Raw genomic sequence first — 15,132 nt, forward strand, 5'->3', positions numbered from 1 at the left:
TTACTCTTAGTCTTAAATATGTTTTACCACTCACTTTATTACTTCCACTCAGGGGTTTCTTTTATTCATTTTATGACATTTTATATCTTATCTTTTTGTATGTTCTTATATGTTGTACTTACTATATATATAGGCTATTTGGGTGTCATAAGAACTGTGTTGTGGTGCGTGTTCTGCTCTTCCTCATCACAGTGGCAAATATTGCAGAAATTGCAGGGCCATATACTGTAGAGCTCATAGGTTACCTTATGACACTGTGAGTGTCGCATCCCTCTCTTCTCCTCCTCGCTCTTTCTCCTGAACAGTCTGATTTCTCTCTTGTCTCCTGTGTTGTGTTTTTGAAACAACTAAACAAAACCAATAACTGACAACTGACATCATTTGACAATGTTTGGGCCATGTTTAGAAAATATCATCACACCATTAAATATGCATCATAACTTATCTTGGAGTTATCTTGGAGTACTGTATATCATCCACTGAATTCCAGAATAACAGTACAGGTAAGCATCTCATTGGTGGCCCTACTGCATCTTATTTGTATTTAACCATTAGCTTAGCTCTCCCACTCGTTTTACGAGTCAGAGGTAGCCTAGGTCTATCTGAAACTACGTGTCACCTGTCAGTGCGTTGAGTTAAGGATAACAATCTGCACTTAAATTAAACGAAACTTCATGAAAGAAAGAAATACCGGTGTCGTCTGTGGCATATACTGTACGGTCATGTGACTGCAACTAGGCTACGTAACGGTGCATTCAGGGAATGTTGTCTCGTCATCTAGTTTTACTTCATAAATTAAACGGAACTTGAAGAAAGAAATACCGAAGACATGACCTCTGTGTCCTCCATGGTACCGCTATGCTCGCGGGTTGTAAGTGGGAACCAGATAACTCCAACATCTCCTCTAGCCTTCGCTTTGTTGCCTTGATTCACTTGACAAAAAGTTTGGTATAGGCCCAGGGACGTGCACAGGGGGGTTGCTCAGGTTGCTCGGGCAACTGCCCATATGCCCTTCTCGACTCATGTTGCCCTTCCGAGGGCAAAAAAATAATACTAAATCGTAGGCTACAATGGATGCAGAATTTCACGTGGGCCTAGATTTTTTAAAAAATCGCAAAGTAAAATTAGCCTCATTCACTCCATTGGGGCACCGAGAGCGAAAGTCAGGAGAGCAAATTCTGTTTACGTAGGCTACTGTAGTTGAAGCGCTGCACGCGACCGGCACCTGGGTTGAGCCTGCATGACAGTCTATCGCGGCCCTAGACGAAAGATATTATCGCGGTTGTCTGGTGAGACCGACTGCCTCCTCAACGTTGTCGGAAAAGGTTAGTTTGTGATGTACAGTATGACAAACGAACAATAGGCCTAATCATCATGAAGTTGTATGATATTAATTACAATCTCCATAAATCCAGGCTGAGTTTGCTACGTTTAGCCTAAATAATCAGACAGCCTGCAAGCAGACAAGCAGCCAGTTGTCCCACAGCAGGCTAGCCAACTATTTTTTTGGTATTAGGAATGAGCGAGCACGTGACAATTTGGGAGGGGGCTGAGCCTATCCTCCATCTTGGAAGGGTGTATCATTGGTTGCCAGGGGCAACGCCTTCCGAAGAGTCTTCTTCTTCTTCTTCTTCTTCTGATTTTATTGGCGGTTGGCACCTTTTCTTTGTGCATTACCGCCACCACTTGACTGGAGTACGGAACAGGATTCACTACTCTACAGAGATATTCAGGATATTCAAGGATCTTTGTCTGCACTAGTATAACCCAAATAAACAAATAAATAAAACAAACAAAACAAACAAAAACAAAACAAATTAGAACAAAAAAAAAAAAATTATATCCTTTTCAGGAGGTTTGTATCTTTCAAAAAAGAAAGTAAAAAACCAAAAATATCCCCTGAGTTACTTTGCAATACTGTCTTCAGATCAAAGGACACATTATTTGCTACCAGCTGATCATTCAATCTCTGTCTTGCTTGATGGTATTTATTGCAATGGAGAATAACATGATCTACCGTTTCTGGCGTTTGACTCTGGCAATACTCACAGAGACCACTATCGTGTTTTTCTTCCGAAGAGTCGCGTTTAGAGACTCATCAAAACTGTAGTCTAGAAGTTCTAGATTCTTGTCTACAAGGACCGTACAAGGACAAGCTTATACCAAGCGCAAAGCAGCGATATTTGGAGAAGCTCTCCAGCATCCAAAGTTACTACACTATGCAAGAGTTCAAAAGCCACAAGTCGTTAAAAAGTTATGAGACTTTCTGCTGTGGTTGCCATCTACAAGCCTCGAGGGGCCGGATTCACGAAGACAAAAATACTTCCTAAGTGGTGCTTTCTTCTTATCTTTTGTCTTAAGAGCAAATTTAAGAAGATTTGATATTCATGAATAAAGTTTTCTAAAGTATTCTTGAAAACAAAGATCTTAAATGTAGGCTTAATTTTCCTCGCAACTTTAAGACAACCCCGCACCTGTCTTAAAAACGTTACAGTGTAAAGTCGGGCCTCTTATAGTCATAAATAAACACATTTACCAGTTTTAGACAGCTCGTTTGAAATATCAGCCTTTATTATGTGTACTCACGATATATGAGCCAACCATTTATTGCTAATTTTAGCTTGCTGCTATTGTTTTCGGTAGCTCAGTCCTCTGAAAACTCGCATAGACCGAAGGGTTCCTGCCAGCATTCGGCGCACGTCGACGTCAGAGTAGAACACGTTTCATTTCTTAAATATCTAAAGTCCATGGAAATGGCAGTATTATCTAGTAAAAACGGCAAATTCCAAGAAAGAAAAGCGTTTCAAAGTTAAGATAACCAGGAGTGCCTGAAGGCATGACTTTTCCTCTTAGCAACGGTTGCCACTTGTAAACAAAACTGTATGATCGCGTTTAGTGTACGAATGGTGCAGGGCATTCTTATCTAGCTAAGATCTTAAGTGGGAAAACAAAGAAGAGGTAGCCTACGGGGGCAGTTATTCACACAGCAGTGATTTCCAATCATTGTCAAGTTGTGCGGAATTAGAACCTACCGGGTTAATAACACACGACTTTAAACAATTAGGTACGCTTTGCCGCCCGGTATCAGGACCATCCTTCCAACCAGGGGAGGAGCTCGTTTAGAGGAGCTCAGCTCACGGCTGTGACAACACTTTCTCATTCCTAATAGGGAGGGAAAGTGAAAACCAGCGCCCCAAGTGGTTGCGTTCCTATCGAAGAACAGCTCCAATGTTAAAGAGTTACTTCACCCCATAACTCCACCCACTTCACATTTCTGAAAACGGCTTTCAAAATGGGCGAGACGTTCTGAAATTTGGAGAGAGAGTGCAGCACTGCTGCAACCAATCAACCATGGTGATTTCGTGTCAATCTGGGAATGAGTGATGCAGACATGGCTTATCACAGGTAGGCTAATCAGGGCAGCAGGTGTTGGGGCGTTTCAGTCCTAATTTGTAACGACCCGGTGACGTAGTGTCGGACTAGAAGTGCAGGACAACGTCATCATTCCAATAGTATTTTGGACCAACATGCCATGGCATGTTTTCAAACGGTAGTGTGCGCGAGAGAGCAATATCTCCAATACAAAATCAGACGAAATGTTACGTTTGTCGAGAAACACGATTTTTGTCAATATTAACCCTGGTAATAGTACAGTTCACCACTTATGAGTATTTTCAATCAATCAACAGCTCAAAAAACCTATTTTAGGGTGCAGTGACCCTTTAAGTCCCATAGACCGACTTTTCAAAAAAATACTACGCAGCTATACCAGCGATCTTATCCACCAAAAATATTTTTCAGTCTGCATACTGTAATAATCTACTAACTGTGAAAATATCAGACCCTATTTCGCCTTATTTAAAAAAACCGTAATTGCTCGTTTCATTTCATAAAATGGACTACAACTTCAAGTGACGTGACACCCTTCCACGACGTTACTCGCCTAGCATGGTTTGTTTATTAGCCTGTTAGCTAGTTGGTTAGTTAGTAGACAATCACACTCACTGCCAGCTCTTGTGTGAGTAGGAGCACAACACAAGTTATCCCAACATAAAGGTAATTACCACGCGGTTTACATCGCTCTCTGTTATTACAAAAATATGATTGCCAGTTAAGCAAATTGCCGTTTTGATCAGTTGGAGATGAAGCGCCCAAACTGGTGACGTCAAATGCTACTGTAGCTAGCTACTGTAGTTCGTTATCACCATTACAAACAAACTCAAAACAATTAAACTGATCCTAAAAAATAAAGTATGACCACTCGAAGCAATAGAGCTGACCTACATGTATAGCATATTGAAGGCATTTAACTAACTTCCCATCATGGGCCGAGATATATTTTTTCTAGAAGAAAATCCCATCCACTCCTGCTAGCCTCTAGGAACGCAACCACCCGGTGGCGATGAGATTACTTTCCCTCCCTATAGGCATAATAGTTCGTTTCTCACATTTCGTTTTAGCAAGAAGAATGAATGATGGAAGTAGCCTAATGCATCACATTCATTATTTCATTCAAAATGGTTGAATGCCTAAATCCTATATTTGGGGTAGGCCTATTGAAGTAAAAATGATCACTGAAAAAATTCAGGAGAGGGAGAGACAACTCAAGTAGGCAGCAAAGGGCAGCACATCAATGCAGGGTTGGCTGCGAAAAAGCCAACCAGCAGGTGAGACAGAGACAGACCATGCACTGTGATAAAGATGACACAAAGATGACACTGTGTAGGTGAATTGATTAATTAATCAGACTCATATTTTAGCCTAGTAATGACAATTTTTCATAGGCTACGTTACATCAAAGATGAGGAGCAGCCACAAGCCCCCAGACCCTAGAAAATGTGGACCAGGATGAGGCATATAGGGCAGATAGGCCAAGAGATGAGTTGTGTATTTTTTTTTTTTTTTTTTTTTTTTTTAGGGGGGGGGGGGGGGGGAGGTGCCCTTTTTTCAGGTCCGAGCAACTGCCCCTCAAAATTCCTGTGCACGTCCCTGTATAGGCCTATCAAAATGGAGGTATCAATTAACGACAATCCCCTCTGTACAGTATGCGCGCTCAAGATGCGTTGGGTTCCAGGCTAAATGGAGCAGCATAACGTTTAAATAATATTTGCATAGTGGAGAGGAGGACCCGTCGTCATTCCACATAACATGCTGTATTTTGACACTGATTAATGAAAAGCAGTTTGAAGTAAAGCCACTTATATTTATTGGCTGAATGTTGGTGGCCTCTGACGCCTCTTGGTGCCCTACGCACAGTGAGATGCGCGTGGTGGTAACGGTGGAAAGGTCAGTTTAATATAATGTAGGATAGTAGCCCTAAAACAAGGCGTATTAATACGCTCATTGTAGAGACTGATGCTATGGAAAAATGAATAAATAAAGGTAAATATAATGTCAACTGTTCATTCATTGCCGTTGGGAACAGCGTTTCCTTATGGACCACGTGAACAATCAGGTGCAGGGCGACCCATGTGGCCAGATCCTGATTGGCCAAAATCACCAAAATTCCGCCCTCTGTTACGCTCTTACGCAGGAATAAAGCTGTTAGCGTGCACGAAAAGGACTTTGGTTGGGATACCTCACTGTACAGAACCAAGGTAAGTTTGTAGGTTTTAAAATGATAATAAGGAGCGTTTTGTCATTGAATTGTGTTCGTAGAGAGAGATTACAGTTAGCCTACAGTACCACTCGTTTTCTGAATAACTGTCCGTGAGACATGCACGAGTGGATCAACATTTCTGCTGTGAAATATCTCAAATGGTTATGAGTTCATGGCAGAAAAGTAACCAGCTGACGTGGTTAGGCCTATATGTCTTGACTTTTGTTAACTTAACTGTGTACACTTTGAAAACAGCTAAACGGTGAAAAACAACGACAGTTATGTTGTATCATTAATGTATCCGGATTTGCTTAGTGTTAATGCCCAGCTGGTGGATAGGCAGGTGTAGCGGTTATTTTGATTTCCGGAAATGTAATAATGTTATGTCTGCCGCTGTTATCATAACCTACATCTATGTGCAGAGAAAGGGATAGGGAAAGAGAAATACATTTAGTCACAATCAAGCAGTCATTCTATCTAATGGCATTGATTAGGGGTGAAGCCTGTACTTGCCCATAGACAGAATAATCATGTCCATTTTAGCTTTACAGGTGTAGTTTTAGAATAGATTTAGATTGGAGTCCTGAGCTGGAATAGCCTACCTTGACATTTTATGTGTTGCCATCTCCACAGGCAGTGGATGAGGGTGATACTCCACAAACTATTACAGGTCTTACAAATCCAACAGTATGATGTCCATAAACGCAGTTCCTGACCATAATAACGTACAGATAATGGAACAACACAGCTGGGGGACTATATTATCATGACACAAAATATTTAACTTACAAATTGCCTAAATTGGCAATAGTAATATTTTGGGGGCAGGGTTCCTCAAAGTATATTGGAATTGCAGGGGGGGGGGGGGGGGTTCAAAGTATATTGTAATGGTGATTGTAAAAGATCACCTCGCCATCTTTATGGTCAACTGGTCTTGTAAATCCGCATCTCAAGTGTGCACTCGTGTCCCTCTCCCACTTCACAAACAGAGAGGACATCCCTTGACAGCGATATGTGCCGTCAGCTCAGCTGGCGTTGGGTCGATGGCGATGGGTATCGGTTGAAGTTTCAGGGTTGCGCCACGCAGGCTGCCGAACAAACAGTCTTGGCCACCCACCCATTTTTATGGTTTTACGGCCTCCCTTGTGACTCTGCCATGCCAACCCGTGTGCATCACGGTGTTTGAGAAGGCCTTCACCCAGGAGAAGTTCAATATTCAGTTACCATCTCTTCCTGTCGTTTATCTTTGTGATAACCAAAGCTGGTTGATAGTTGGGTTTATAATTAACAGAAAGGGCTGGGCAAAGACGATAACAGGGGGTCTCTGTCCTAGGGCCTCATTGTTGTAAACCCACTTCCTTCTGTGTGACCGTTTAATGTGAGAAGTTAATGTTTAGATGTATGGCTTAATTACTGTCTAATTTACCGATTTTAGATGTGCTGTTACAGGTTATAGCTGTGGGTCAAGTTTTTCTTTTCTTATCAGGCCGGTAAAGCCATAGTCATTTAATTCTATTAGGATATCCGGGTTGAAACTAATGGTATGACTTAAGCTACTTGTATTTTTTCACATTGTCTTACTTTGGGAGGTTATGGTTTTCTGTTGCGTACAATGACACCTGTTACCAGTGCTTTAAACTTTAAGTGAAGTATAAACTTTACCTAAACTACAGTCACTGAATGTTGTGTTAATGGCCGCAGGTATAGGTCTGTATTCTGGTGCTGCTTGATCTTTGGAATTTTTATAGCCAGTTGAGATACTTTCTAGATTACTGGATTGATTGCTCTGTCTGAGGAGACTCTTGAACCCCAAAAAAATGATTCTGCTGAATATTGAATGACAATGTTTTTTTTGTCTTTATTTTGACAGATGGTTGTCATTAAGGATATGTCTTTCAAAGCTGGCCAGGAGCTGAAGATCTCTGGCAAAGCCAAAAGTGCTACCTCGTAAGTTCATGAAAGGCTTTGGTAGTGTACAACTGATGAAGCTCTTCGACAATATTACAATCTAGCAATGGAAGGTGGAGATGGCTAATTGAACTGGAGTGTATCTGTCAGCCACAATGAATAAGCAGTAGCAGTAATGTTATTTATCATTGTGTGTATGTGTGTTCGTACGTACGTGTGTGTGTGTGTGTGCGTGTATGTGTGTTCATACGTGTGTGCGTGCGCGTGTGTGTGTCTGTCTCTCCTGTGTGCATATCTCTAGGTTCTGTTTGGAAGTTGGCCATAATGAAGATAGCATAGCCATGCACTTCAACCCACGTTTTGATGAGCACGGCGATGTCAACACCATCGTCTGCAACTCCAAACACGGAGACTGCTGGGACGAGGAGTTCAGGGAAACCTGCTTCCCATTCCAGCCTGACGAGGATTTCAAGGTGTGTGTGTGTGTGTGTGTGTGTGTGTGTCTCCTATGAGAGAGAGAGAGACAGTGTATCGACAGAGAAACGGAAAGTGTGCATATGTCTGTCCAGCTTTCCCTAAAAATGAGGCTGATGGCCCTTTTTCCTAATCAGGGGAGCGTTTCCCAAAACCATAGGTGCTAACCTGTTAGCCTGCTAACCTGTTAGCAACTTAGTGGGTTGGCAATGGGAAATTGCAACCAACGTTACTACTGTAACATAGCTAGCATCTATGGTTTTGGGAAACGCGCCCCTGAATGTTAGTTATAGTATATGTGTGTGGCTACATCAGCAGGGCAACATACTGGTGGTGTGTCGCCATTGTCTTGACAACTTTGCTTTGCAGGGTCTGTATTTCCCTCTAGTGGCGCAATCCTACAGTGCATTCAGCTTAGGGTGATCAGCTGGACCTTTCAGTACTCTCAAGAGCACCTACAGTTAATTTTTTTTTTTTTAGTTTATCATTTATCTTATCTGTTTACAAACATCAATTGGTGAATGTTTGTGCATGTCCATGTGCAATTTTGGAATGTAATCACAAAAACAGAAATAGTTAACGACAACCTTTCCTTCTTTTGTAGATTGTTATCAGTTTCAATAACGAAACCTTCTACGTCAATCTCCCGGATGGCAACATGATGCATTTCCCTAACCGCTTCGGCGACGACAAGTTCAAGTACCTGTGTTTCAAGGGAGACTGCAAGATCTACAGCGTCAAAATCAAATGAGGCAACCGTCTTGGCTCACCCATCTCACACCATCTCAGCAGTGACTCTCCAGTGACTGTGTGAACGTTGTTCTGTCTCTGTCTCATTGCAGCATCACCACTAAAATACGTTGTGACTGAAGTCTGACTTTTATTATATCTGTGAAATCATTGACTGTGAAAAATGTTGGCATGTGCTCATGTCTTTGCAACCTAAGTCTTAGCCTTGTTCCACTGCTCATAACCACTAATAAAACATTCACAAGATGCTTTGTCTGTGGTCATTTGAAAATTAAATTGTATTTCAAGTGGTTACAGAGTTCACTTGCAAAAACATTCTACGGTCATCTGTGAAAGTGAGGTTCTCAAGATCTCAACTTCAGCCAGCCTGCCTCTTCTAGTACAATAGAGGGGAAAAAAAAAAAAAAAAAAAAAAAATATATATATATATATACATATTTATGCTGAGTGAACTCATTGCCATTGATACAAAAACGAGTAACTTAATATCCCCTCTTGGTGGTGTTATAAATCAAATCCTGATATTTACCCTCACTTCCTGGTAGGGGAATGAAGGTATGGCGAGTGGATGAGTCTATCTCTGTATGTATGTGTGTGTGTGTGTGTGTGTGTGTCCACTCTCAATCACATAACTTACAAAAGTACTAGCCAGACTTGATTTGTATACCAAGCAGAGGGACATTGAAGCTCGTTCCTCTGCATAACCCTGATCAGGCTCAGAACAGGCCTGCAGGAGTTGTAATTGGATCTGACAGAGTTGCAATTTGTCTGCTCTGGTTTGTATAGCAAGAGAGTACCAAGATATCTCATACAGACAGGCTCTGCTACATAATACTCAGGTTTTGTTTAAAATGTTAGAAAATATGTTGGAAAAAATTGTTAACTCTCCCAGCTGTGGAAATATCCATAATATCTCTTCTGATTGACCATATCAGCCCATTCATTACCCATAGTCTAATATGGAGTTCAAATGCTATAACAACTGGAAGAATACATTTTCACTGAACTGAAAATTATGAAGTCCCTGAAGGGCGGAAATGATTTTGTAGGTGTACATTTGTTAAAGGTCCTTTTGTATTCCCTCTCAGTACTTCAGCATTCCTTTGCAAAACTTTTCACTTTGAGAGGGAACGCAAACCCATTGTGAGGGAATTCAATCCGAGCTCAAAAAATTGCCACGTCCCTTTGGGGTCTCCGTAGAAAATAACTGGCACATAAAATACAAATAAAAAATAAAAGATAATAAATTAAAATAAAAATCAAAGAACTGACTGAATTAGGTTATCATGATGATAATTGATCGTATTTCATCTCTGACCCTAGAAGCTAATGTCAAACATGAACAACAGCACAGCACACTACTGTCCTCCGGAAGCACCACAATACACAGCAGCATGAGCTTTTTTTTTTCTCTCTCTCTCTCTCTCTCTCTCTCTCTCTCTCTCCCTCTCTACCCCTCCCTCCCTCTCTCTCTCTCTCTCTCTCTCTCTCTCTCTCTCTCTCTCTGTACACACACACACACACCCTGATTACCTCCGCTGACATCACCCCCGGTGGAGCCCTGCTGTTTATTGGGCTGACCGGGCCGTGCCAAACGCCTCGCCGTGGCCAAGTTCCGTCCCCTGTGCCCCTCTCAGCAGATTCGTCACCGTGCTGTGTGTGTGCCACTGACGTGGTGCTGATCTCACCTGCGATCGCAGCGCCCAAGATGAATCACCTGCTGAGAGTCTGTGAACTCAACGCTGTCCAACTGCCAGTGGCATGCGTATAAATCCCGGGAACTACTGCGCACACAGATGGGTAAAGGGAAAGTTATAAAAGTCACTTTGAAAGCTGCACACAATCTATTCTATGCACATAAGTTTTCATGTAGCCTTTACATGAATGCTAATGCTTAACAGATAGTATGCAAGTAAACCTTTTGTCAGACTTCAGAGAGAACTTGAGGAAGTTGTGATGTGAGTTTCTTTTATGGAACTACTATGCTTCTGATATTGCTATTCTAGAAAGAATAGTGTGTGTGTGTGTGTGTGTGTGTGTGTGTGTGTGTGTGTGTGTGTGTGTGTGTGTGTTATTCACATAACAGCCACAGAATCCTGACAACCTTGGCTGTTTTCAAAAGAACGACTCAATTAGCTCATTCGTATCAGCGCACTGACGAGCCAAACCGTCCCACTCCGCTCTCACAATTCTCTGTACGTCAACACAAGCAGGAAGCGACTGTTGCCATTTGACCTCTTTGTTTGGTTAAACGATTCAAACGGTATTATTCTGTGACTAATTTAGCATGCCATTGTTTGAAGATGGCCACCGCGTAGTAGACGGCTCCGCATGAGGGCGGCACGGTCCAGTGAGTGCTGTCCAGGCCAATCTTGTTCATGTATTTTTCTCATGCGGGTGAATAATGGCTAACCCGGGGAGGAACCACATTCTTGCGAACAATTTGTGGAGCGGCGCGAAAAGGCCCGTGCCTGCCGGCCGAGGAATGTGTCAGGCTGGGGACACATTCCACACACGGAGCAGGGTTCAGCGCAGACACTTAGCCTACGCGCGCACACACACACGCACACACACACACACACACACACACACACACACACGCACACACACACACACACACGCACACACACACACACACACACACACACACACACACACGCACATACACACACACAAGCACATACGTACACACACACACGCACATACACACACACACACACACACACACGCACACGCACATACGTACACACACACACACACACGCACATACACACGCACGCACGCACGCATACACATTTACACACACAGACACACACACAGAGGAAACGACACCCTCAGGCTCCCTCAATCCTTACGGCCAAACAAAATAAAATAGATACTGTATAAAGACACACACTTGATTGTATAATAGTCTCTGGTACACTACTGGGCCCCATGGTGTAATGAAGACGTAAACATATTTTTCTTTGTGGTGTGGTATAATCATATGAGGGCATTAATTATGATAGCGTATTTCATATTCTGTGAAACAGTTTACTTACTATAACCTTTAAAACCCTTTTTTCACTGGACCTAAAACACATCAAGAAAATTGGGCAGTGTTGATGATGAAATGAAGTTAATGAAAAAAAGTGTGTTCAAGTTCATCAAAAAGCGACTGTTGTGCTACCCATCTTACAACTTTGTATAAGGAATGAAAAGTGATGCAAAGTTTAAAAAAAATCAATTCAAACTTAATGAGGACAATTGGGTCTCACAAAATCTAAAGGTCATGTTACCTAAAATATACACAAATGAATACAAGAAGATACAAAAAATGAGAATATACAGAGTAGCTTCAGCTCACACCACTCTTGAATGAAAACAGGATTACAGACCAACATCAGATGTCAAAAAAATACCTCAGCCTCTGATAACTCAAACATAAACATTACACACACACCATTCATTGTGATTTACACGTTTACTATGACGATAGTAGAAGGAATCATTAAACTCAAAAAACTAACTGCCATATATCTCAATGTGCAAAACAATGACGAGGCACTATGCGTGTAACAATTACAGTAAATGAAAAAGTAAATTAACATATAGTTCAAAAGTAAGCACTTTGTTCGGTAGAATTGCATGTCAACATGGATCACAACTCAGTGATCTGCTGGTCTCTACACTTTCCCCTCAGTGGAGCTTTTTTCAATTCATTATCATTATCATCTCATATCATTCATTATCATATCATATCATTCATTATCATTTCAGTAACATTATCTTCCAGATACACAGACACAAAACCCATGCTGGTGTACTCGGTAAAGCGGTTACACTTGGATCAGATGTCTCAGGTGACCTTCAAACACTCCAACAACACCTGTCCATTCTGAAGAGACAAGACCGCTATCCACTAAAATGGGGTCAGGTGAATATATTCACTCAACGAGGGTGCCCCCAACCACTTGTCTTTAAGAGGGAACAACCAAAATCCCATCGGAGAAACATCCTTTGAGGTTCTCAGCAGAAAAACCGAGGTGTTCAAAGTCCCGTTACTCTCATCCGGCGATTACGACGAACCCACGAAGCGACTTTTTACGGTTACAAATCCTGGGTGTCGGCGGTGGCGGGGGCCCCGATGGCGGCGGGGACGGCCGAGGCGGCCTCTGTCCGGCTGGAGGCGGTGGCCTGGCTGCGCTGCGCCAGGTAGTCCTTGTAGTTGCGCGTGAGCAGCGTGTAGAGCAGCGGGTTGACGCAGCTGTTGCCGTACGTGAGGCACGTGACGAAGAAGTTGACGTAGGTGTGGGCGGCGGGCGAGAGCACGCGCAGCGCGTCGGGCGAGAAGAGCTTGGCCAGCTGCCAGCCCCAGAAGGGCAGGAAGCACGCCCAGTAGGCCACCACGATGCTGAAGATCATGGCCACCACCTTGTGCTTGAGGCTGCGCCGCCGCTTCCGCGACGACGACGACGCCACCGAGCGATCTCGACCCCCGCCACCGCTTCCCTTGGCCAAGTTGGCCTGCGCCGCCCAGTAGCGTCGCGCCAGCCCGGCGTACAGCGCCACCATCACCAGGCCGGGCACCAGCATGCTGGTGAAGAACAGCACGGTCAGGTAGGCGCGGAAGGCCTCGGGCGACCACGTGGGGAAGCAGATGCGCTTGACCAGGCCGGCCTGGCTGGGGCGCCCCTCGCGCAGCCGGATCATCACCATCATGGGCAGCGTCAGCGCCAGCGCCAGCAGCCAGATGCCCAGCGCCGCCAGCCAGTGGGCGCGCGGGGCGGCCGCCGCCGAGCGACGGGCGCGGAAGGGCGCGGCCACCGCCCGGTAGCGCTCCAGGCTCATGGCCACCAGCACGAAGACGCTGGCGTGCATGGTCAGCAGGTCCAGGCTCAGGAGCAGGCGGCAGCCCGTCTCGCCGAAGAACCAGTTGTGGCCGAAGTAGGTGCACACCACGAACGGGATGGTGCCCAGGTAGAGCAGGTCGGCCAGCGCCAGGTTGAGGATGAAGACGTACATGGAGCCGGCGCGGCGCAGCGCGGCCGAGCGCATCACCAGCAGCGTGTAGATGTTGCCCGCCATGCCCAGCACGCACATGCTCAGTAGCGTGGCGCCCAGGAGAGAGGTCATCCACGCGCCACCGCCACCACCGCCGCCGCCACTGGCACTACCACTACCACCACCACCAGCACCACCACTACCACCAGCACCTCCACCCGCGACAACGGTGATGTTGGGCGTCTGGTTCATACTGGGAGAGTTCCTCCAGGGGAAGGTGAAAAATCCGGTGCAGCAAAGCCTGGACAACTGGGGAGCTGACGGCATTCAGCTCACACACACCTCTGGATGAACTCACTTTTTTGGAATGAATGAATGAATGTTATGAATAAATGAATAAATGAACAAATGAATGAATGAATCAGCACTGACTTGAGGCTGACTGAGTGACTGACTAACGGAGTGACTGACTGACGCGAGTCGGAAAGCAGCGACGAGGCAAACAAAAAGAGAAGAGAAAAGCCGGCCGTCTCCCCCGTCAAATCCTTTTTTAAGCCGCGCGATTCAGGGCGGATATTAGCGGGCATAACTTTGGAGTTCTTGGTTCGCTCCACACGCACAGATACCACCACTCGGCCATGGCGCCGTTCTCCCTCATGCGGTCCGGTCCGACGGAAGAGAGGGGAGGAGGGCGTGTGTCCAGGCTCCCCCCTGGCGCGAGCTCCAGCGCGACGACTGCCCTCTGCAGTGGCCCTGTGGGTGGACGACGGGTGAGCGCGTGACCACCACCCCTCCTCTGCTGCTGCTGCTGCTGCTGCGGGCTCTGTCCCTCTGGCTCCCCCTGACCGCTGCTGCTGTGCCTGGTCAGTGCGTCCATGCAGGTCCGCGCGTCGCCGGGGTGACCTGTCCAGAGGCGTCCGGTTATCTCCAGAGAGTCTTCAGCTGTTTTTTGGGGTCTCTGGTGGAGTGTGTGACAGGAGCGGCGTACTCTTCTCTTGTGTTCGTCTCTCGCTATCAACTCTCCTCTTCACTCTCTCTCTCTCTCTCTCCCTCTCTCCCTCCCTCCCTCCCTCCCTCCCTCTCTCTGTCTCTCTCTCGCTGTATCTCTCATGTAGGTGCCACGCTGCGCGGCTTGCGCAGGATTTACGAGATTCCTGTTGGCTCGTCCTGTCGGCCGTTTGAGCACCAAGGTGTAGTTTTGCACACCACGGCTCGGAGGTGCAGAACGGCACATCTCTCAACCCTGCACTACTCCACCCCACCCCACCCCACCCATCAACACCACCTCCACCCCACCCCAATAACACCACATGCACCAGCCCACAACACCCCACCCATCAACAACACCTCCACCCCACCCCATAACACCACATGCACCAGCCTACCCCCCACATCCACCCCACCCCTCAGCACAACCG

The 15,132-nt window shown here is 45.2% G+C and overlaps 2 protein-coding genes across 2 annotated transcripts; one reads left to right on the top strand and one right to left on the bottom strand.

The window, feature by feature from the left end:
- The first annotated feature begins 5,511 nt into the window (after positions 1 to 5,511).
- lgals2b (lectin, galactoside-binding, soluble, 2b) lies at positions 5,512 to 8,977 on the top strand. Its single transcript, XM_062544969.1, has 4 exons — positions 5,512 to 5,597; positions 7,470 to 7,546; positions 7,809 to 7,980; positions 8,586 to 8,977. Exons 2-4 carry the CDS (start codon positions 7,470 to 7,472, stop codon positions 8,730 to 8,732), a joined length of 396 nt encoding a protein of 131 aa, XP_062400953.1. The 5' UTR covers positions 5,512 to 5,597; the 3' UTR covers positions 8,733 to 8,977.
- Positions 8,978 to 12,179: 3,202 nt separating this feature from the next.
- Positions 12,180 to 14,753, bottom strand: uts2r4 (urotensin-2 receptor 4). Its single transcript, XM_062530875.1, has one exon. It carries the CDS (start codon positions 14,039 to 14,041, stop codon positions 12,821 to 12,823), a length of 1,221 nt encoding a protein of 406 aa, XP_062386859.1. The 5' UTR covers positions 14,042 to 14,753; the 3' UTR covers positions 12,180 to 12,820.
- Between the last annotated feature and the right edge of the window lie 379 nt (positions 14,754 to 15,132).

The sequence above is a fragment of the Sardina pilchardus genome, chromosome 1 (genome assembly GCF_963854185.1).
Source record: "Sardina pilchardus chromosome 1, fSarPil1.1, whole genome shotgun sequence".
Taxonomy (NCBI): domain Eukaryota; kingdom Metazoa; phylum Chordata; class Actinopteri; order Clupeiformes; family Clupeidae; genus Sardina; species Sardina pilchardus.